A 22,715-nucleotide genomic window follows, 5' to 3' on the forward strand; every position below is an offset into this window, starting at 1 on the left:
GTCGGGCAGTCGGGCGAAGTGCAATCGATCATTTCGATCCCCCCTCATCGGTTACCATTTGTTGACACCTGTGGAGGCCGCGTTAGTGAATTGTCTCGAAAACGGCAGGATGGCTCTGCTTTGGTCTGGAATTTTAAACCCGTATACGGTGTCAAGGGTCCTGAGAACGTTACATTTTGATCGTTATGTGTTGTCTGTGGTAATGCACTTGTGGCCTAGGATTGTCTGGAGGAAATAGTGGCTCCTGATTGTGTTATGAGTGAGTCTGCTAGTTGTGTGGTCGGATGCGTTACTCCTGATTCCGAAGGTTGAGTTTCCAGTCGGTAGAGGTCGATGGACGTTTATACTTCCTCAAAATATCTCGCTAAAGGGTTCCTGTTGGGACTACCGAGCATTGATCAAAGAACATGATGCGTTTAACTGGATGTAGGTCAGTTGTCCAACGGCATCATCAGGGATGCCGTCTTTTTTACACACCCACGCACTGCCAACGACCCGATACAATGTTTAGAACCAACAGGCCGGCCACCGCCATCTTCCACAGCCAACACCCGCCTATAACCAACATTGTTACACCAACAAGTGTGAGTATCAAGAACAAAGGTCAAAACCGAGGGGCAAATATGGATTCGAAGGCTGACCATTGCTTCGATTAAGGCTGTCATCAATGATATGTCTTCCGTTCCAACTCGACTTGCGCTGACCCACCCAAAAAAAAAAACATAAACGCTGCCACCCTTTGTTTCCTTTCATGTTCTCCGTGTCCCATCCCTAGAGTTCCTCGCGCCATCTAGATTTTAGTTCCAAATAGCTTCTTCCTTCAAATGGGCACCTCCATCACCCCGAAACCCCTTGTCCGTATCCCCTTCATACCCTTTCTCCCCCCCATTACTCTCGCCTCCTTTATTCCTCCTTTTTACCCTTCTTCGATCCACCCTGACCCGTGAACTCTGCGGGCGCGGGGCGCTTATTGTCCAGACGAGTCTCCGGACCATCATCAATCTCATAACCCACATCACCGCGTTTATGTTGTTGCTTTCGATTCACGTCCAGGTTGTACTCCTCCCAAACACTCTTAAACAGCGACGGCGTCTCTTCCTACTTCTTATCCGAGCTGCTGGAGGGAGGCTCGTAAGACGACGACTGGGGGCAGCTCTTGGAGCCGCAGTCCTTTTTGACCTTGGTGGTTCTGGTGCATGTGTTGCAGTTATCCTTGCCGGAGGTGGCGACGACTTCGCGGACTTCTTCCTCGTGGCACCTGTTGGGGAGGTCAAAGTGTTAGTGTCTGTTCTCGAAACTTGGGGGACGAGGGTTGAGGAAAGAGGGGACAGGACGGAGGAGGGTTGTGGACTGACATTTTGGCTGTTGGTTTAAGGTTAATGGTATTCTTGGTGATGCGTTTAGCGAATGTTGTTGTTCTGGCTGTGGTGGGGTGGAAGTGATGCTGCTGTAAATGATGCTGAGAAGAAGTTGATCGTTGCTCGAGAAGGAGAAGTGTCTTTATACGCGAGGAGTAACTTCCACTCCTGCTTGCTTAACTCTTATCGTTGCTGATTCTTTCCAGGTTTGCGCCTGCCAATAACGAATCTTTATGCATCGTTCTTCCGAGTCTGACCTGAAGATGAGATGGGAACAACGATGGTTTGGCTTCAAGTTGTACATGACACCTCTCTCAGCTCATTGAAACTCGAACCCGAGAAGTTTGCCAAAGCTGGAGCAGGTCCAAGTCCACTCAACACGATGCTTCCGCTGGAAAGAAGGGCTGGCACTGGGCGAGCGGTTGAGTGAAGTGAAGGTAAGAGTCATTTGCTTGATGCTTCTCTATGGGTTATGCCGATGACAAACGCCTACCAGATTTCACCGCAACACACATCGGTGGTCTAGACACAGAACCTGACGTATTCGAGGTTCTCTTGAGAGGAGTCAAGGCAAACATTGCTGTTCGGATTGATGCTGTTGCTGCAATTGCTGAGCTTCATGTTCTTTACTGACAGCTCCATGCCTCCAGTTTGCCCTAGCGCAGGTCTTGTTTCGAGTTACGAGGCGATAGTTACGAGGACGGTCATGAGGCATGACGCATTAAGGAACGCGAAAAGAGGGGGAACCGGTGGGAGGAGTGGCGGATAATGATGGACATATCATGGTATAAATCCTCTGCAATGACCGCGAACGTAATACTAAGGTAGTCATTCCCAATCCCACCATCCACATCAACAAGCTTTTCGACAAGATAACAGTAAAGGAACCACTCGTCAATTTAGCAAGTCATAACACGCAGACACAATGTAAGTTTTGGAGGTCGGAAGGCGGCCGGTGCGGTGAAACTGACAACAATCAAGGTGCACCATCCAAGAAATCCGCACTCTCGTTCCCAGCAACGGTAGTGGCGGTTCCCACTGGTACAAGGTCCAGAGGATCAAGAAGGATTGCGGTTCTTCAACCTGCCCCCAGTCGTCTGCATACAAACCGCCCTCCAAGCTCTAACTTTGGGATGGACCTGATACACGAGAGAGCGAAGTCCAAAAGAAGGATTTGAAATCGAGTAGATGCGCTGAGTACCACAATTAGTCTTGCATTTTCCCGTCCGTAGAAAGATACAGTGAATTCCAATCCCGCTATGCTATGCCTTTACTAGATGTGTCAAACCCATCGAATGATATTCCCAAACATGCACTCCAGTCGCGGACGGTAGCGACTTTGACCCATCTCCGTCTCCTTTCCTATCCCCATCAACTCACCTTAGCACACAACTACCGGCTACCCAAACCGGATCCCCTGAGAAGGATCCCATGTAGCGTTTACCGGTCCTTGTTGCCCCTGCTCTTGTTGGGCCTGCTGCCCCTGACCCCCAGGGGATCCGAATTTTATCCCCATGTTTGGTGCCCACGCCCCAGGAGCTACTGGCTTCGGCTGTTGTTGTGGCACGTTGTCTGCCCAGCTATGGATGTGCGCTTGTTCAACTATTGGCTGATGAGCCTGGATGGGTTCAGGGAAAGGTATTTGCGGTGGTGGTGGTGGTGGTTGTTGGTGTTGGTGTTGTTGAAACGAAAAAGATGGTTGATGCATGTTGAGGGAGGACAGAGGGGGCATGTTGATTTCCCTGTTGAGACTTGGTTAGCTTGCCGGAAACAAAAGGTGAAGAGGGAGACACGCTCGGGAAAAGAAACAAAGAAGAAGGGTAGACCAAAAGAAAAGGCAACATACTCTTCAAGACTTCTCGCATCCCTCCTCCGCTCGCTCACCCACCCCCTAACCAACCCCCTCCACTGCTCCACAATCTGGCTCAAATCGTTATAAAACTTCCTCCCGACCTCCACATTGCTCACAATCTCCTTGTACTTGTAATACGCCGCATCCAGCTTCTGGAGAGCCTTTTCTCTTTCTCCATTGCCCCCACCCGCTCTATCCACCTGCCTCTTTTGCGCCTCAAACTCCTTATTTGCCCTCCTGACCTCCTGTACGATCTTCTCCTGCTCTTGCTTATCCCTTTCCACGGCCTCCAGCTCCGATTCGTATAGCCGGTCGAGGCGTTTCTCGAAGAAGTCTTCAAAGTGTGCTGTTGCTATGGCGGTGGTTGGGTACGCGCGTTCTAAGCGGGCGGCTTCGACGAGAATGTCAGGCTTGATGTCGTCTGCGCGAGACCGGGCGCGCAAAGATTCGACGCGCTTGCGCCGGCGGGACTCGAGACGCTGCACGTCGTTGTAGGCGCTTCGCAGCCTTCCGAGGGCCGGCTTCAAGCTCTCGGGGATGTCCGTCCGTCGCGAGTTGGGGATGAAATCCATTATTGATCGGTCCGACCCAGCAAGAATGGCGAGTGTGTCCTTCACGGCGTTAAACTTCTCGCGGACTACCTGGTCCGAGGCTGTCGAAGAGCCAAAGTAACCTTCGATATCTTGCGCCTGTCGCCAGAGTTTTGCCCCGCCATTGGGGGACGGGTCCTGGCGAGATTGCGGGCGGTTCCACCGTTCGGTACCGTACTTGAGGCGGAGACGAGAGTCTTCCTCCTCTTCGGCGAGAAGGAGGGACCGGCCTTCTTCGAAGATGGCTAGGTCCGAAGAGCAGAGCTTTTCAATATCAGTGAAGCCTTGCTGCAGGCGGTAGAGGGCGTCGGCTTGGCGTATCTCGTCGGCGTGTTGGACCAAGGTGCCGGGAAGGCCGAGCGGCTTTTCGAGGGCTTGCAAGGAACCGGGGAGGTTGAGAGAGGAAAGAATCTCGTGAAGTTTGGATGTCATAGACTCGAGCTCGGAAATGATGGAGTTGTTGACAAGCCTGTCGCGACGCTCTTCGTAAATGGAAACGGCCACGTGTACGGCGAAGGGGACGAGCTTGGTGAACAAAGCCGGCCCAAATTCGGCGTTGTGGTCGCCCAGAAACTCGTACGGCTTGGCCACCTGGGGAGGCACGCGGGCGACGGCCATGTTGGCGCGGTCAAGACGCTTGAGCTCGGTCTTGGGCGGCACGATGTGCAGGTAGACGCGGTCGTTGTCGACCTCGGCGCGCTTGAGGTCCTCTTCCAGGCGACGCTTAAGGCCTTGCAGGTCTTCGACGACGGCTTTGCTGAGGTAGCCACCTCGGGTTTCTTTGAGTCCTTCGTTGACGCAGGCGAGGGCGTCCCGCAACCGGGCGATCTCTTCGCCGTATTGCTTCCGCTCGAGACAATCGTTGGCGGCGCGGAACTGGGCGGCGGCGGCGAAGTGGTGGTGTTTGGCGCTCATGTGGTGGATCCAGGCCGAGCTGATGGCCTCGCTGCGCATAGCGGCCTCGCCGGCTTCGTTGTATAGGTCGGATACACGGGCGGCTAGCTTGGCAATGGAGGCGTCTTTGTACCCGTCCATGACGGCTTTCTGCCAGTAGCACTCTTGCGCCTCGGCGAGGAAGAGCTGTGTGAGGGACTCGAGGGTGGCTTCGTCCATGTCGTCAGGCGGGTTGGGCATGCGCAGCTCGGGCAGGACTTGGGTCTTGATGTGGGTGAGGACGCCGGCGGCGTGGGAGAACCAGCTGGCAGCGGTCTTGAGGCCTTCGGTGCTGTTGCGGTTGGAAGCCATGGCCAGCTGGGAGTAGAGGGCGGCGAGGTTGTAGAGGACGTTCATCAGCTCGTACTTGAGGTTATTCTGGACGAGAGGGTGTTCGGTGTGGTAGCCCAGGGCCGGGTACCACGTGAAGTCGGCGCCGACATCGATGGGGAACTTGCCGCCAATCCACACTAGCTGGGCGGCGTAGGTCTGGAGCTTCTTGATGCCACTCGGGTGGGCTTCTCGGACGTTGATGGCGTCGCGGCGCAGAGTATCGATGGTGTCGAGGTCATGGCGGAACATGTCCGGGTGTTGGTCGTATTTCTTGGAGATGTACTGCTGGATGGCGCGCGATAGTGACAGTTGGGTCGACTTCCGGAAGGGAAGCGACAGCACGTGGGTGGTCGTCATCCTGGCCGGGCGTGTATGCTGCCAGCGATGGCAGATGCGGATGTTGTTGACTTTGTTGACTTTGTGTTTGGCGATCGTGTTCGAGGATATCACGAAATGACATCAACCCAACCAGCCCGCGCTTGGGAGCTGTAACCCAAGGTACGTACCGTCAGCTGCCCCGCCCGAGTCTTAAACGCATATACCAGAGCTTTACAAACAGGTTCGCTGCAAGGCACATCCAACACAGACCCACGACCATGGCGGGAGGATAAGAATCTATTTAATGACTTGTACGAGCTTAAGAAGCAATCAGTTGATACTTCTCAAGCTATCGAAACCGTTTACTCTTGAGGATCAGTTCCACTTACATGGCTCAGGCACTCGACTCTGCTGCCTGGAACGTCGAGGCCCTGGCATAAGCGTTTAAGAAGCACCTTGGTAAAGTGGCCTGTGCACTTCTTCTTCCATCCCACTGGAGAGCGGTATCCAGGTCCAAGAAACTGGCCCAAAAGGGAATAGCACCTCACAGCAAAATCCCCTCTGAAGTACCTCCCAACATCTCCATTCTGACAATCATCCAAGTTTTCTCACTTTTCAGCAAGGAAATCACTAGAAAAAAAACTCATTGACACGCTCACGCAGTGCTGAATATTTGTTTTCGCAACTCAGCTGGCCCCAAAAGGGGGCTTTTTGGGTACATTACTGCATTCTAGGTTGCAGAGCGAACCCCCCATCCCACTAACAATTCCCGCCCAGAACAGTTCTCGTCCCCTTCCATCTTTCATCAAACTCCATCTGGATGTCTTAACCTCGAACAAAGCCATGACATGACTTTCATCCCTGGAGCACAGAGGGGTCCCTCGGTGGAACGATAACCTTCCCTCTGTTTACTTTCTTTCTCAATTGCTTCCCTTGGTCTTCCAAATCACACCATGGTCCATTGCACTGGGACGTTGTCAGCGTCAGACAAGCAGCGTGCACGTGAGACGGATGATGACAGAGACTGGATCCTGTCAGACAAGGGCGTCCACCCATACACCAATGCTTGTATGCCCCAATCTAGGGAAGCGCCTACTCCTAATCCATGGGTAACGCTACAACGGTTCCCGTCCTGACCGGCGCCTTGGATAAGGAAAATGTGGAGGTTGCGTTGCTGATTGCGGCTCTTTCTGTGTGTTGTTGTCTGTCTCGACGTCAGTCTTCAACTTAATTTCGGATATCGACAAACATCACGGGTAGAGGGAGACAACGACAACCACCTCTTAAGGGAACTCAGGGAAAAGCCACACAGCTTCAGGAGATCAGGGGCATGCTCCTTAAATGGATCTCGAGTTACATCCACCATGCGCGCCCTCAGCTTCTTCACATGTCCCGTCATGTTCTGAATATCGACCCATCAACTTGGTCAGCACTAAACTCCCAGGAGGTATACTCAGCTCCTACGTACCACCTGGGACCCTTTACAACTCACCGCATGAGTGGCCATTTGCGTCATGAGGCTGCTCTGACTGCTCTGGCTTTTCTCGCTACTCTGGCTACTCTCTCACAGTTTCTGGCTGAGCCCTTGCTAACGTTACCTCTCCCAGTGCTCACTCCCTCACCCTATGATCCATCCCTGCGCGGCCCGCCCCGTTTCCCTGGTCCCTGGGTGTCTACACAGTAGTCCATGGTCCATGGTCCATGGATGGCTGAGATCATGCGAGATCACTCCCCGATGCCTGAGTCAAGGAGGAAAAGTACCCCCCCCAACAGTAACCATCTCCGCAGCCAATCGCGCCCACATCACCACCGAGAAGCTGAAGAGTTGTACCGCGACCAGAATCCTCCAATCACAACCGCAAGTCGCCCTCCAAAGGGAAAAGCCATCGTCACGACGACAACAATAGAGGCTTGAATCCAAGAAGAGCAGATTCTGATTTCATTCCCCACCAGCGGTCTTGGGTATCAACACCTCCACTGGCATTCATATCGCTAGGTACTTCGGCCTTGATGCATCTCTCGGTCCCGATGGGAGACGCAGACGGGGCGCCACCGCAAAGCCTCTTCGCTGCATGTGCGTGATACGGATACCAGCCCGAGAAGGCCTGTCGACGTCGGCGTCGGCCTCTTTGATAGGTGGACGGTCTCCACCCATACAGGGTCGCTGCTTAAGCCATTGTGTAACGGACGATGCCAAAGGCCAGCATCCCCTTCCCACTGCACCCATACGCGCTCATAACGCCATTGACGACGGTACCTGCTGTGGAAAGTCACATTGTCCCTTAGACGACAGTCTGCTGTGCTCGAAACTGTCTCGCTGTCAAAGTATGCCAGGGACCACCCATACATACCACATCCTTCTAGTCTTCAACCCCAATAGAACAGCCCAAGTGCAATGATCCGGAGCTGAACTCACAGGAGCAGGTCAATTACCAGGTATTTTCGTTGATTCAACTGCACCAAGAAAACATACTACGCCAGTGGCTTTTTGGTGAGCAAGCTGGCGTTGAGATCATGCCGACTTTCGGGGCAATCCCAATGTAGTGCAACATAATCACCCTTTTTCACTCCCGGCACAGCACACCAAGTGGTCACGATGCCATACAGATCCCGGCGACGTCAATGCAGCACTCCAAAGCAGGAAGCCTTTGGACTGTAATGTGTGATTGCCGGTCTGCTCACCCAAACTGCTTCCGCATCAACGCAAGGCACGTGTCGTTCTCCGCTTATGGCCGCACTACGCTTCACCGACCCATATCAGGGTACTTGTTCCTGAACACGGCAGTTACCTCGATCTTGAAAGGCCCCAGTTGAACTGAAACCTTCTCAAGGTAGAAAGAAAACAAGCGGAGGAAACGGGGGAGCAAGGGGGAAGTGCCAAGCTCACCTCCGCTATGCCATGGTCACACCGCGTTGCTATCTCGGGTGCAGAAGTTTCTACCTCTGACCATCAAGCGATCATCACCATGACATGATTTGTTGGCCCTATGTTGGTCTCCCCATCGCTTGTCAGCTTCATTGTGGTCCACGTTGAAACCGGTCCGATCAAGAAGACTCCTACCTACTATCTTGGGGCGGCGCCTGAGCCAACCACGACTGCCAGCGCAGCCTCACTCATAATGGCCATTGTCGTATCTTTGGACCTGCTGCTCTCATCTCAGCCGCTGATTCTGCCCTGCACTCACATCCCCCCGTTCTCCCCCCTCCGTGGACGGCCCATTCGGCTCCTCGGGCCCGGGTCTCCCTTGCCTCACCCGAATGAAGTCAGGGATATCGATTTCGCTCGCTGCTTGAAGCCTCAGTAGGCACGCTAACCGAGCATGCAAGTAAGCGCAAGGTTCTTGAAAGATGTGCTATGTAAACTCCGACCGGGAGGCGTTGTCCCCGTTGCTGGGATCGATATGACGTCCCGGGGCCTCTGTATAGCAGTGTATCATGAGGTTGTTTCCGCTTTACGGGTCGTTTATTTATGTTGCATTAGGATCGTGCGGGTTGCTGTCCCGTGTGTGCGCGAATCATAGCTGCGCCTAAAAAGGGTGCATGGTGTGCAAGTTAATTCGCTTCGGTCCTTTGGCACCATTTGCCGTCCAACAACACAGCTCGCACACCCCAGGCTACGGACATTCCCCAAAACGTGGTCCTGCCGTCCTGTTCCCGAAAGACGAAAGACGGCATTTGGACCAGGCTACGTTTCCATCTTTCTTTGGAATTCTTTGCGTCGGGAATACACATAATCCTCTTGTTCACTTCACTCCGACCCATACCCCGGGGATGCCCCTGTCATATTCCTGCCGCATGCTCCCTGCTATTTTGACCTAGACATACACTCTCCCTAGACAGCAGCTTCGTCCAATGTCGAAGCTGTCAGAGCGGCTGTGGCGTCCATAAACTGGGAACAGGGAGCAGCAAATCCTCAGAGCGGATTGGACTGCTTGATCCCGAAAAGGCAACTCCTCGACTATCAAGTGTCTTGACTTCATGTCGTTCAGCGATGGAAGTCTTCAGCCATCCTCTCTTGGCTTTGTGTACCTTACTGTTTGTACTCCCATTCTCGTAGTCCATATAGTGCAGGGAATGGGCGACAACAGTTGGGGTGGATGGATGCAAGCGGCAATACCTACACCTACCCTGGAATGCCCAACTCTGCTTCGAGCTGTGCCCGGCCATTGTGCTCGTTACTGCTGTTCCTGCACTGCAAGCTCCTAGCGTGGTGCCCTGTCCGCGATGAGGAGATATACTTAGGCTGAATAAGCATTCTCTCGGACACGTACCGTTTGCGGTTTCGGTCCGGTGGCCAAGCAATTTGGAACATTACCTATATCCCCTTGTTGGTCGTTTAGATGCCCGTATACCTGGTACGGTACTTACGCAGCTATCTCCATCCTACCCAGCTACCTCTACTCGCTTCCCACGAACCAGGAACTCTTGATACCTCCTGTGCCATGCTGCCATCGTATTAGATCAGCCTGATAAGAATCACTCCGGACTGGCGGACTCTCTCCAAGTCTGACTCCAAGCGAACGACTGTCGACTGGACGGCAGGCAGCCAATCTCTTCTAAAATGGCGCCAACGCCGAAGGAGGGTCTCAGTCACGATCAATGGAAGGAAAAGGCGGAAAGGAGGAAGGGGGGCGTATCTAGAAGGTAGTGTACGACCTTGCCCAGTCGCCGCAGTCGGTTTGGACTGAAGGGGTTGTGAGTTGTCACCGCTGGGCCCGCACCCAGTCCTCGACTTCCTCTCGTGTCCCTCCCTGCTGGAACAGAGATGTCTCGGTCTCCGTGTGTGTCTTGCGGCTGGAATGCATGGAAAAGATTTAAGCGTGCTACTCCCGGCCTCCGACCCTCCCCCATTTTAGACCTAGGTTTTCTCTTCCACTTCTTCTCCGGGTTGAGCAAAAGGGGGAATCATACCAAGAGTGTATCTGTCGTCGTTGACTTGTTGTCTTTCATCGACTTCATCACCATCCCCACGCGACTCTTTTCCTAATTCGGCCTGACGTTCTTCTTCAGCCCTCGGGTTTTTTTTGTTTGCTACGTCGCTTATAGTCCAAGCGCGCCCCAATCCCATCGATCATATCTCACCCACAGAGAACACAGTGAAAGAAAGGCACTGGACTTGGCCACCCCCCCTACTCGACGCCTCACACTTGTGAGCTACACAACAAGACCAGTCCACATAAGACAGGACGGAACGTCCACCTTACCCACATAGTTACCATCGGCCGTCATCTCTTTCAGCCCATCATGGAGACATCCAACCTCACCCTCATAATTCTCTACCTCGCCATCCCGTCTCTCCTCATATCCGTCGTGCAGCAAATCCTATCATGGCGTAAGAAGGCTGGCCTGGTGGGCTCTTCGGGGAGCAAAGCCAAGTTCCCCGGCCCGCGCCAGTTCCCCCTTGTCGGGCGCATTCACGATCTGCCACGCTTCTCACTCTGGCTCAAGTTCAAGGAGTGGGCGGACGAGTTTGGCCCCATCTACACGACCTCGGTCCCGGACGCCACCTTCCTCATTATATCAGATGAGAAGATTGCCGAGGAGCTTTTGGTGAAACGGGGACATATCTACTCTGGACGGCCGCAGATTCGGAGCTTGATTGGCCACAAGGAGGGAGTGGTTTATAGTGCTTTGATGGATCGTCATGGTGAGTTCTCTTTCCCCTGACTGCCTGAGGTAATGATGGAACATGTATTGATGGGAGAATAGACACCTGGAAGTCGCAACGCAAATGGGCCCACGCCGCCATGGCCGCTGCCTACAAGCACCATTTCTACGGGCACGTTGAGTCGGAGATGCGCCGCTTCCTGGTCGTGCTGCTTTTCGATCCGGATCGCTTCCTTGACCACACGCGCGAGTACTGTGGTCGTGTCATGAGCCGCCTAGCCTGGGATGACGCTACGCAAGGCCGCCTGAACGGGGACAGCGCCGACAAGACGCTGCATTGCATGTCTGTTTCAGGGCCCATCACCAACACCATGACGCCGTTGTGGTCCTTGCCAGCCAGCATTAACCCATGGTACAAGTACGAAGTCAAGAGAGAGTCAGAGCTGAGGCAATGGTGGTTGGGCCTGTTTAGGAAGGCTAAAGAAAGAATGAGGAAGGGTGAGCTGCCAAGTGATACTTGGGCTTATAGGTACTTCGAGCAGATGCTGCAGGATACGGCGCCATCGATGCCTGCCACCGCTAGAGCCCCAGGTCCAGATGTCAAGAACGCCGAGAAGTCCTCTTCCACAGCAACTGAGGAGGCATACGAGAAGAAAGACCCACTCGATCAACCCGAAAAGGACGAGACCTTTGCCTCCTGCATGATCGGCTTCCTCAACCTCGTCGGCGTCGTCACCATCTCTGGCCCGCTCAAGTTCTTCCAGATGGCTATGGCTCTGCACCCGGAGTGGCAGCGCAAGGCGCAAGCAGAGATTGACGAGGTCTGCGGCAACCGGATGCCGACCATGAAAGACTTTGAGAAGCTGCCCATCCTCAGAGCCTGCCTGAAGGAGACGGTCAGATGGAGGAGTGGAGTCCCACTTGGCGTTCCACATCAGGCGGAGAGGGATGATGAGTTTAGGGGCGTGAAGATCAAGAAGGGCACAATTGTGCTAGCCTGTGAATGGTATGTCTCCCTGCACCTCTTTACCATGTAACCAGTATCACTAACACTTCCACCCAGGACCATCAACCGCAACCCCCAGAAATACCCAGACCCAGAAACTTACAACCCAGCCCGCTACCTTGACCCTGCCTACCCAAGCTTCCAAGCCCCTCTCACCCGTTACCCCAACTTCCGCGAAGGATCCTCCATGCACTCCTTCGGCTGGGGCCGGCGCACCTGTCTCGGGCAGAACATTGTCGACGACGAGATGTTCGTCTTTGGCGCGGCGCTTCTTTGGGCGTTTGACGTTACGCCCAAGACATGTCCGGTGACGGGCAAGGAGGTGCCGATTGATACGCAGAAGACGAATAGTCATGTCATCTTGGAGCCGGTTGACTTCCAGCTGGGTTACAAGGTTAGGGAGGGGAAGAGGGAATTGGTATTGGAGGAGGGAAAGGAGTTCTTTGGTAAGGTGTAAGTAAGACTTGAAGCAGGTGGAGGTGTATGATGGTATCGTAAGGTTGGATGACGGAGGGTTTCTGACTTTCAGTTGTTCATGTCTTGAGCGACTTTTTGGACAGGTGGTTAAGGTACAGTTGGACATCGTGTTTAAGAAGCAAGAGGAGGTCATGTTCGCAACATGGAGTTCTTTGGAGTCTTCGCTGTTTGAAGTTTAACTTGCCTTCATAGAAGCTGTTCATAGTGCTATAGTTCCAACTTCTACTTCCTTCCGTCCATCATCTTTGCACACCCTGGTTACCTCAAAAGGTATAAGCAATCCTTACCTAGGTAAGCATGTTATTTTGTTGCATGTGGTCTCTCTTTTGTCGATCACCATATGATGATGCTTTGTGTTAGGCTTCTCTTTCATCCTTCACACCATTGAAGCTACCAGAGCTTGAAGTTTGCAGCAAGTGTCCTGACAGTCCCGTCATGCCCCAGCCGATACTATCCCTGCTGCGATTACTGATCATTTCGAGCCAAAGTCTGAAGGCTGATGATACGATGTTTCGAATGGCGTCTAAACAGCCACGAACATGGAAGCAATCACAAAACTCACCAAAATGTGGGGGAAGCAAACAAACAAAGGAAGGAGCATGTCCGCCACACCACGTTTTCCACTGCGCCCAGTGTTCGATGCTCGATGTTCCATGATACAGGACCTCGCCGATGGCACAGTAAAATACCAACATAGACCGAAAGTGAGAGGCGGAAATGTCCGCATCCTCGGGATCTCACATGTTATTGGAGTACTCATTTCTCGAATCGGCACGCTCCCATACCTCTACCACTTACATAACTGCCAAGACTTGGTGACAAGGAGAAACCGATACAGACACTGTATGTTTGCTTCTTCCCCAGAAGTTTCTCCAAGTGATGGCTTGCATCCCAAGCACACAGCCACCGCCCACGACCGCCTGCCGCCGGAGAGTGCCGTGATAACAGCACCGGGGAAACCGGAAGAGCAAATGAGAGCGCAAAATACTGCGAGGAAAGCAGCAAGTGACAGAACAAGGCAGAGAGACGAGGATGGAAAGTTCCGAAATTAAATTTGGAAGAGATCGAACGGTCGCTTGGTAATGGGGTGTTTGCTTGTTTCGTACGGAGTGATCAATCATGAAAGTCAGGGGAAACCGGGAAACGGGGAACTTGCGGAGAAGGAAGAACTCAGTAGTTGGAAGGGGGAAGCTTGAACCCATTAAAAATGGCGGAGACAAAAGTCGCTGGATACCTATACAGGCACTAGTCATCCGGGAATACCTTCTAGGTTCCAAGTTATCGCATATGCCGTTAGGAGCTTGAGATGCTCGTCTCCGGCATACGTTACCTCGTGACGGGGAACTGCTGCTGGACTACGGGATAACTCCCGGTCGAGTTGTACAACATGAGCATCGGTACTGTACGAGAACGAGCAAGCATGGACAAGAAAGGATCAATGTCGGTACTGAGAAGCAGAGTGCAAGGAATGGACGATGGAAGATATTCCGGGGAACTGCATGTGTATCCACGTATAATCGTTATCTGTGCTTGAAATTCGGGATCAGGCAGTGAGAAACCCTCAAAAATGAGAAGTGGCACTTTATTGGCAATCACTGTGCTGCTTAGGATCGAGCAGGTGTGATTGATATCCATATAACATGTTCAACCAACAACCTGAGAATGAGCATGTTGATGGAACACCGAAGTTCGAATGGCAAGGGATATTTCTAGGGTGATTCCATGGTAAATGTAGGTGGAGGGATATAGTTACAAGTTACTAAGGTAAGGTAGAGGTAGTATGGTGTAGCGCCCGATGAAAGGAAGATCACAATTCTCTTTCGTCCTATCAGATTGTCATCCCAAACCATAACTGCCCGGGTATTGGATGATGCCGTCAAGAGTTGTAACATGCAAGAACACTCATTATCTCTTTCAAGAACACGGTGGTGAGAGGCAGAAGTATGTATAACAGTTATAATATTCATTGATCATCAGGGCGTCTATCCAACCGTCCCTTTCTCTTGGGCCGGCCTCCATTCATCTTCTCCACTGGTATCTTCAACTCTTCAACACAAATCCAAACCACACTCAAGGGTCAGCCTCACTAGCCTCGTCACTACAGCCCCTTCTCCCCGACTGTCTGCCTTTCCATCCCCACGGCTTCCTCCTCGTCCACGACCGACTTGCCAACAACACCATCCTCCCTCTCCCTCACACCAATCTCCGCCGTAGTAAACGCATCGCAAGTATCCCTATACCACGGCCAAAAGTTGACGGCAAGCGCATACGTCCACGCCACAGAAAAGAAGGCCAGTGGAACAACCATACTCATCGCCGTATCATGCATATCCGCCACGGCGCCCATCAGCGGGGGGACCACGGCGCCACCAAAGACACCAGCGACAAGGAAGCCTGACCCGCGCTTGGTATGCCTACCGAGCCCGCGCATACCTAGGGCCATGATGGTGGGGAAGCAGATCGACTCGAAGAAGAGGGTGACGTAGAGCATGGACATGCCCGTGTTTTCTCTCTGGGTAATCGAAGGGGCGATGAAGATGATGCATGCAGTGAGGAAGAGGAGGAAAACCTTGCGCGGGCGGATGAAGTGCATGATGGCTGCCCCGGCGAAGCGGCCTATGGCGAAGGTCCCCTGGGCACCAGCTAGGAATTGAGCTCCCAAGGCGGAGTCGGTGTCCTTGCGTGTTTCCGTCACGTAGTTGATGAAGTAACCAGCGATGGCAATCTGCGCGCCTGTGTAGCAGAACTGGGCAAACGAAGCGTGGAAGAGGCGGTATTGTTTTCTGAATGGCTGGTCGGCATCGCCAGCATGGGTTTCAGCAGCCTGGTGCTGCATGTCTGCGTCGGTGATCTCGGGCAGTTCGATGAGGTAGAAGATGATGGCAAGGATAAAGACAAAGATGGCGATGGCCGTGTACACCCACTGCACGTTCTGGAGGGCGACATTGTCGTCGAAACCGAAGAAGACGTACGATCCGAGGACAGGGGCTACGACGGTACCAATACCGTTGAAAGCTTGGGCGAAGTTGATGCGGATTTCCGAATATCTGGGCGGCCCGCATACAGTGATGTACGGATTGGCGGCCGTCTCGAGAGAGCCCAGGCCGTTGCCGATAATGAAGATGCAAACACAGAAGCCGGCGAAGGACTTGGCCTTGATGCATGGGATCGCGAGAAGGGCGCCGAGGCCATAGAGGAAGAGGCCCCAGATAAAGACGGCACGGTAGCTGAAGCGGCGAAGGATCCAGGCGGCATGGCCGAGGGAGGCGAGGGGGTAGGCACTGGGGGAAGAAAGAGTGGTTAGCGGAGGTTGCGGTAGTGACGGAGAGGAAGACATACCCAAAGTAAGCGGCTTGAAGACCAGCAGATCTCCCCTTTGTAATGTGGAGTACCTCCTGGAAGTGCTTGTTCAGGGTGTCAAGCAGGCCATAGCTGAAACCCCAGAGGAAGAAGAGGATGGTGACAAGGCAGAGGGGAAGGAGGGATTCTCGGAGGGAGAGTTCGGCTGCCTTTGTGACCTTGTCATCGCGCACTCGCAAGGAGCGCTTCCTCCACCACTCTCTCGAGAACATGGTGTCGAGTGTCACGGTGTGTCACGGTGTGTCTCGGTGGTTGTCGTTGTTGTCTGGACTATTCGTCCGTGTAGGGGTAGGTATCGGACGAGGAAACACGGGTTGGAAGAATGGAGAGTGAAGTTCCAAATCACCGGCAGGGCATTGGAAGTTGTTGGGCCTTGGGGATAAAGAGTATCGGTTGAAGGATGCTGTGCCGTTCAAAGGGAACACCGAGGGCCTCGTGGCAATATAAATAAAGACAAATCCAGACTCTTGTTGCACCTGTACCTTGGAGAAAAGAGGGGATGTCAGCCATGTTGTGTCTCAGTCGGTTAAATCTTCTACCGGGACAAATCAGGGCAGCGGATGGGGAAAAGGAAGCGGCGACTGGAACCTACCACGAGTTAGGCTGGTCTAGCTGGTTCCATAGTTGCATGGAACCATTGTTCGTGATGATAGGGGTCCCGTCAGGCTGGACATGTTGTCTGTCAATGGTGTCTAGCCAAATCTGTAGACGTAGTCCCGAGACATCGAAAGGTTCCCCATCGGCCTCGACTGGACTTGTCGTCATGCTGCGTTCATTCTAGACTGATTCTAGACTGAGTCTCGTTGTCTGGGGATTTGAGTTCCATGTTGGGGCCAATTGACAAGCCAATGACCAATCCCGTTACTGCCGCCGTTCGCGAACCTTGGTGTCTGCGGCGTCGATAGACCTATAACATCGGGCCGATTCTGCATGTTTGTCCGGGGTTGTCCGGGATTGTTCTTGTTCGGGACTGCCAAGCACCCCCACAACACGGGGTGGAAGGCGGGGAAAAAAAGGCACTGATCACCAGTGGCAAGTGATGGTGGTTGGTTGAGTTCGTGTTCGTTCGGCGAGGTGGTACGCATTTGGGGGGATTTTTGGGATTTGCTGCTGCCCGGCTTGAGACGGAGTGTGCTGTTTGTGACAAACAAGAACAACAGTTCCAGGAGCGGGAAAACGTGGCCTGGGGGTCAACAAGTCCATGTAAGAAAGACGCCTGGAGGGGGTCCATTCCATCGACTCCATCTTTGACTGCGGGGGAGGAGCTGTAAGTGGTGCTCCCCCATGGGGAAGGAACGCTTAGTAGGGTTAGCGCAGACGCCGATTGGCTGATGGCCTGCGAAACCCCACCTTACCCCGAAGTGTGTCCGTCGGGCTCTTCCAGGTTCCCCACCACGCCGACTCCTCATTTGACATCCTGCCTTGATCAATCATCCGTTTCCAGCCACGCATTCACGACAACCATCAGCACATCATGCTCAACCACGGGTTCCAGAAGGCCATCCTCATCTCCCGTCATGCTTGACCCAACTGAACCTCTACAATGAAATGTTTGGTACGGTATAAAGATTGATAATAACGGAATTGGAACAAGAAAGACTTAAGGTCAATCCCCACCAAATTGGTACACATTTAAGCATTAAGGTTAGGTAGTAACTCGTCGGTTAGGTGCACGCATTGGCCACCCCGGCCTCTGGGGGCCAGCCATGTGGGGCCGTCCTTCGAGAACGAGGAGAGTCGGTTGGCTTGGCTGTAAGCGAGGCCCCCAGAGGGTGGACTCCACCTCGGCACCCTAACCGACGAGGAGTCTATCTGTCTCACCATTTCAAGGAAAAAGATTCAAGCGACAAGACACGGTCAACGTAGACCACAGAAGAAAAAAGCCAACCCAACCGTGGTATCATCCATTACCCAACAAAAGCCAAACCAAGGACATTTCTACTTACTTCTGCCCGTTGGGTCCCTGTCCCTGTCCCCGTCTCTCCACCTCCGACATCTGTCCAGCCATCCGTCCAAACTGCCACTCTGGCAGCGTGATCCCCGTCTGCTCGTTGATGGTCGTCATCAACGGCGGCAGCATCTGGTAGATGTTCCTCATGGTCGCCGTGCTGCTCTGCTCGCCCCCCGAGCCCGCCTCGGCGCCCGTGTTCCACACGCTAATCTTGGGCTGCAATCCCCTGATAGCCTCAGCATTCGCCTTGGCCAGCTCGACATACGTGCCCTTCTCGATCATCATGTACTGCAGCAGACCCTGAGGACCGCCAAACGCGTGGCTCATCTTGGCATACGCCTCCGCCATGGCGCTCATACCCTCCGCCGCCCTCAGCTTCTGTTGGAGCTCTGCATCCGCCAGCTTGATGGCCGCATACGACTGCGCGTCGGCACCAACCTTGGTCTCATACACGCCCGCCTCGGTGTGCTGCTTGGCCTTTTCAAAGTTGGCCTTGGCTTCTGCCTCGATCTGGTACACCTTCACGTCCACGCCGACCTTGGTCTTGTAGGCGGTGGCCTCGGTGGCCTGCTTGTCCTTCTCAAAGTTGGCCTGGGCCTCCTTCTCGATCTCGTAGGCCCTGGCGTCGGCCGCTTGCTGCTTGGCTTCACGGGCGATGCTCGCCTTGACAACGTCCGTGGCACGGAGACGCTCCATCTCGGCGGCGGCGCGCTTGATCTGCACTTCACGCTTGAGGTCTTCATCCTCGGCCTCGGTCTTGCGGGCGGCTTGGATACCCGCGATTTGCACGTCCCGATCGAGCTCGACTTTGCGTGTCTTGAGAACGGCCTCGGCTGTCGCCTTCTCAATGTCCCGCTCCGTCTTCTGGACTTGCGTCTCGGCTTGGATCTTGGCCAGCTCGCGGTCTTGTTCTCCCTGGATCTTGGCGATCTCGCGCGCTTCCTCGCCCTTGCGCTTCTGCGTGCCGACGTTACCGCGCAGCTGGGCCTCGGCGACGTCAATACGGGCTTGGTTGGTTGCACCCTCGTGCGCCTTCTGCGAGAGCGAGGCGAAGTAGGTCGATCCGGGAGCGTCCTTGAGCTCCTTGACGTTGGCGTTATAAATCTTGAGGCCGAATTGGTCAAGCTCGGATTGGATGTTGCGGAAGATGCGACGCTTGAATTCTTCACGCTCCGAGAAGATCTCTTCCATGGTCATGGCCGAGACGAGCACACGGACTTCACCTTCGATGATGCCCTTGACGATGCCCTCGAGGAAGTCATGGTTGTTGGGGCCCTTGTCGCGGCCTGAGTCGGCCAAGAGCATGGCGAACTTCATAAGGGCATCGCCCCGGTCTTCCCGGCGAACTACCGAGTCGGAGACGGCCATGGCCACGTCATGTTCATCGCCGGGCTTTCCTGGCTCATCATGAACGCCACCACCGAGTCGTCGGATGTTGGCACCTCGTTGGTTGACATCGGGACCGACGGTGAAGACGACGGGGAGGAGAAATTGGAGCTTTTCTTTGGTCATGGCCTGGAGGCTCATGGCGTAGTCGTGGGGTTGCACGCTGAAGCGCATGCAGCGCTGGAAGGGCCAAACCCATGCTGCCTTTGTGATTTTGACTGGTGGTACTTGTCAGATGCTGACGTCGTGAGCATTATAGGAGAGGCCAAGATAGAACTTACGGGTATTGACACCCATGCCAGTGATGGCAAGGTACTCATCGGGAGCGGCAATCTTGTAGGAGGCCATCTTGTCTGAATGTGTGTATCTGCTTGATACTTGGGCTGGGTAGGTTTTCCAAGAAGTGTGAGATGGGAGAGTCTCTCCCTATTAATATACTTACAAGTAAGAATACCTGGCCCTTGGAGTCGCATGTGGCTCAATGATGGCCATGCTGGTACTTGTCCGGTACCTGATCGGGTATAGGCCGGTGACCGTCAAACTGATTGTCTACAAGGTTCTTCCATTTCGTCCACAAAGCCACGGTTGGTTGGCCCAAGAGTTGTTGGTGTTCGCGGTGTTGCACTGCCCTTTTCACGAGGTAGGGTAACAGAGTATGTTCGAACAAAGCGCCGGGAAATGGTCTGCTCACAAAACATGCCTACAAGGGCTGGATTGTAATTGGTAGAGGCTCAGCCCTTGGCACCTTGGCATACCTAACCCGGGGACGGTCCTGGTCAACTGTGTGCCGCCGTGGCCTGGATCTTGCCACTTTCTCTTGTAGGTTCCGGGCTTACCATTTGCAGCTATTTAGGACTTTCGGTATCCCGTTGAGTAAATATCATGCAAAATGTTGCAATCCGTGCTGGATCCCTGCAAAAGGTTCGTTAGGGGTATAAACAAAAGAGTGTAATTGGTTGGTCTGCTAACTAACGGTTTCTCACCGCGACTATAGACTAAATACTGTAATCTAAAGGTCCGTACGCACATACGTGCCTTCTATAAGGCTCCCCTCCTTCCTAAGGGTACTACCGTATACCCAGGTTATTAACTATAGAAATTAATAATAAATCTATCTACTGTATTATATACTAATCTCTATCCCTCTATATATACTTTACTCCTACTGGATCGTAATACTGTATTATTATACTTAAATATCTTTAGAAGTATTAAAATCGGAATAATCGACTATACTTCTACTACTAAATTAACTACAAATATTATACTATGGTAAATTATATTCTTAATATATCTTAAATTTTAATAATATTAAACTATCCTAATTAGAATAATATTAATTAAGTAATCCAATCGAGCTATATAGTAAATATATAAAGCTAATATTTAAGGGTAGTATATTAATATTATACCAATTTAATGAAAATCTTCTTAAATAATAAAATACTAAGTAAAATTCCGAATATTCCCGCTAATATATTAAGTACCTACTAAATAATAATTCTAATTATTCGAACTAATATATATAATAATTTTAAACTGTTAATAATAAAAATAATTGTCCGTTTCCTAGTTGTATTTATATACGTTTCGCTATTAATTATAGATTAGGTAGTACTTAATTTCTACGAATCCCTGTTAATCTTATTCAATATGTATTTTAATTGGTCTATATTACTACTTTTTAAAAGCGATTTAAATTTGTTAATAAATAAGGTTCGATATTTATTTATTTAATAAAGTAATTAATTTACTACAACTTTTATTATTTTAATTAATTCCGTATATATTAGTCTTTAGTAAACGATATTACTGTATTTATTTAACTAAACATAATCCCGGCAATTATAATATTCTTCGATTATTGCTATAAATTCTATCGCTCCGATTAAATCCTAGCGGACTATTACTGTACTATCCCCTTTAATTATATAAATTAGTTACGCTTATATTGGGAAAGTAATTATCGATTTCTTTTTAGGGTTAAGGGTTGAAATTTCTACTAATTCCTATACTTTAATACTAGGTATTCGGATTGCGGAAAAATCGTTATTCTATTCTATAATAGTATATTACATTTATTCGGCCTTAAAATCTTTAAATATATAATATAAATTCTTAATATAAAAAAATAAATATAATTTATAATTGTAATAGTAAAATAAAAACCTAGATAATATTGCTAAGAAATATATTTTTTATATAAAAATTATCCCGAACGCAAAAGGAGAAAATCAATTTCTCTAATATAATATTCCAACGTAATATAAATAATATATAGAATACGCTTATTAATATATAATACTGCAAATTACCGCAATTTACAAATCGGGCCCGGTTCTAAATATTCCCTTTCTAATATAGTTAATAATAATAATTAGTAATATATATATAGTTCTTCTTTTTTAAAAACCTTAATTAAAATTAATTCCCCGTGCGCTGGAATAATGGTTTAATTAATATATAAGTTACCTGTATAAATAATCGAATTGCCTAAATTTCTTAGGATTATATTATCGTTGTTATTGCGTTCTTAAAAAATGTATTTACTATATACGTCGAATCCCTCTATATTTTTCGTAGTCTATTAATAAAATTAGTTAATAATTATCTGTAATAAACTGTATATTATTGTAAATAGCAAAGGACGATTGTAATATAATAGTAAAATTAATATAATTAAAGGGTAATTACCTGTGGTATTTCGTATATTGCCGTATGTAATAATAAAAAGAGTGTAACGTAGTAGTAAAACTAATATAATCAAAAAGTAATTACTTATAATATTTCGTATATCGCCGTAAGTAATATATAACCCTAAAACGTATAGCGATTCGAAATAATAATATAATAATAGAATTAACTTAAAAGTACCCTAATAATATTAATAATGCTAATCGATAGTAATATTTTAAAGAAAAAATAAAACTGTATAAGAGATAAATTATAGTACGCTAAAATAAAACTAACTTCCTCTTTCCTCCTCTTATTATTTATCGTACTAAATACCTATTACCCCTCTTTCTTTCCATCCTATTTTCTATACCTCCTTCTCCTCCTATTATTTATTTTATTGAATATTTATAACTTTGTTTTCTTATTTTTACGCCCCTTTTCTTTAATAATTTTTAATCCTTTAAATAAGTTAATTTCTTTTAATATTATTAATACTGTTTCTTCTACTTACTTTACCTCTTTTTCTAATTTTATATTCTATTATAATTTTATTTCCCTTAATAAATCTATCTCCTTTACTTTATTTACTTCTTATAATTTAGCATTATTTATATAAACTTTTCGTACTTTCTTCCTTATATTTAAATTTACTACTTTTACTGATACTAATGATATTATTTCGATTACTTCCTATAGCCCCGTCCATTTTAATATAAATACTAGTACTTTCGTTTTATTATTTAAGTTTTTTAAATTATCATTTTTATATATATATTCTAATTTTATATTCCGAATTCCTGTAATTAATTCTTATACTATATTCTCTATTATATAAAGGTTTTTAAATATAACGTCCCTAATTCTATCT

At 50.2% G+C, this 22,715-nt stretch overlaps 6 protein-coding genes across 6 annotated transcripts; 2 read left to right on the forward strand and 4 right to left on the reverse strand.

Moving 5' to 3' along the window:
* Positions 1 to 774: 774 nt before the first annotated feature.
* B0H65DRAFT_588334 (BRO1-like domain-containing protein) lies at positions 775 to 5,704 on the reverse strand. Its single transcript, XM_062831000.1, has 3 exons — positions 3,205 to 5,704; positions 2,762 to 3,100; positions 775 to 1,258 (listed from the first exon to the last, which is right to left on the reverse strand). Exons 1-3 carry the CDS (start codon positions 5,421 to 5,423, stop codon positions 1,099 to 1,101), a joined length of 2,718 nt encoding a protein of 905 aa, XP_062683643.1. The 5' UTR covers positions 5,424 to 5,704; the 3' UTR covers positions 775 to 1,098.
* Positions 5,705 to 6,623: 919 nt separating this feature from the next.
* Positions 6,624 to 7,334, forward strand: B0H65DRAFT_178929 (uncharacterized protein). Its single transcript, XM_062821482.1, has 2 exons — positions 6,624 to 6,809; positions 6,992 to 7,334. Exons 1-2 carry the CDS (start codon positions 6,726 to 6,728, stop codon positions 7,289 to 7,291), a joined length of 384 nt encoding a protein of 127 aa, XP_062683644.1. The 5' UTR covers positions 6,624 to 6,725; the 3' UTR covers positions 7,292 to 7,334.
* A 1,892-nt stretch (positions 7,335 to 9,226) lies between these two features.
* B0H65DRAFT_178934 (uncharacterized protein) lies at positions 9,227 to 9,766 on the reverse strand. The gene has a single exon (XM_062821483.1). The coding sequence runs from the start codon at positions 9,549 to 9,551 to the stop codon at positions 9,249 to 9,251; it is 303 nt and encodes a 100-aa protein (XP_062683645.1). The 5' UTR covers positions 9,552 to 9,766; the 3' UTR covers positions 9,227 to 9,248.
* A 666-nt stretch (positions 9,767 to 10,432) lies between these two features.
* Positions 10,433 to 12,492, forward strand: B0H65DRAFT_178936 (cytochrome P450). The gene is made up of 3 exons (XM_062821484.1): positions 10,433 to 11,031; positions 11,094 to 11,997; positions 12,055 to 12,492. The coding sequence occupies exons 1-3, from the start codon at positions 10,629 to 10,631 to the stop codon at positions 12,452 to 12,454; spliced, it is 1,707 nt and encodes a 568-aa protein (XP_062683646.1). The 5' UTR covers positions 10,433 to 10,628; the 3' UTR covers positions 12,455 to 12,492.
* Positions 12,493 to 14,572: 2,080 nt separating this feature from the next.
* B0H65DRAFT_508433 (major facilitator superfamily domain-containing protein) lies at positions 14,573 to 16,046 on the reverse strand (the record flags this gene model as incomplete). The annotated part of the gene is made up of 2 exons (XM_062828220.1): positions 14,573 to 15,755; positions 15,814 to 16,046. The coding sequence occupies 2 exons, from the start codon at positions 16,044 to 16,046 to the stop codon at positions 14,573 to 14,575; spliced, it is 1,416 nt and encodes a 471-aa protein (XP_062683647.1).
* A 1,730-nt stretch (positions 16,047 to 17,776) lies between these two features.
* Positions 17,777 to 19,519, reverse strand: B0H65DRAFT_423780 (uncharacterized protein; the record flags this gene model as incomplete). The annotated part of the gene is made up of 2 exons (XM_062824478.1): positions 17,777 to 19,389; positions 19,453 to 19,519. 2 exons carry the CDS (start codon positions 19,517 to 19,519, stop codon positions 17,777 to 17,779), a joined length of 1,680 nt encoding a protein of 559 aa, XP_062683648.1.
* Between the last annotated feature and the right edge of the window lie 3,196 nt (positions 19,520 to 22,715).

Source organism: Neurospora tetraspora (genome assembly GCF_033439725.1).
Source record: "Neurospora tetraspora strain CBS 560.94 chromosome Unknown B0H65scaffold_3, whole genome shotgun sequence".
NCBI classification, from domain to species: Eukaryota; Fungi; Ascomycota; class Sordariomycetes; order Sordariales; family Sordariaceae; genus Neurospora; species Neurospora tetraspora.

What these genes read in the sequence shown, in the direction of transcription:
- B0H65DRAFT_588334 (XM_062831000.1), bottom strand. Translation starts at nt 5,423, where the DNA reads ATGACGACCACCCACGTGCTGTCGCTTCCCTTCCGGAAGTCGACCCAA. An exon ending in GATGCGAGAAGTCTTGAAGA is followed by an intron (nt 3,101 to 3,204) that starts GTATGTTGCCTT and finishes AAGTCTCAACAG; the next exon opens with GGAAATCAACATGCCCCCTC. An exon ending in TCTCAGGGGATCCGGTTTGG is followed by an intron (nt 1,259 to 2,761) that starts GTAGCCGGTAGT and finishes CCTCCCCAACAG; the next exon opens with GTGCCACGAGGAAGAAGTCC.
- B0H65DRAFT_178929 (XM_062821482.1), top strand. Translation starts at nt 6,726, where the DNA reads ATGGATCTCGAGTTACATCCACCATGCGCGCCCTCAGCTTCTTCACAT. An exon ending in AATATCGACCCATCAACTTG is followed by an intron (nt 6,810 to 6,991) that starts GTCAGCACTAAA and finishes TACCTCTCCCAG; the next exon opens with TGCTCACTCCCTCACCCTAT.
- B0H65DRAFT_178934 (XM_062821483.1), bottom strand. Translation starts at nt 9,551, where the DNA reads ATGGCCGGGCACAGCTCGAAGCAGAGTTGGGCATTCCAGGGTAGGTGT.
- B0H65DRAFT_178936 (XM_062821484.1), top strand. Translation starts at nt 10,629, where the DNA reads ATGGAGACATCCAACCTCACCCTCATAATTCTCTACCTCGCCATCCCG. An exon ending in TGCTTTGATGGATCGTCATG is followed by an intron (nt 11,032 to 11,093) that starts GTGAGTTCTCTT and finishes ATGGGAGAATAG; the next exon opens with ACACCTGGAAGTCGCAACGC. An exon ending in ATTGTGCTAGCCTGTGAATG is followed by an intron (nt 11,998 to 12,054) that starts GTATGTCTCCCT and finishes ACTTCCACCCAG; the next exon opens with GACCATCAACCGCAACCCCC.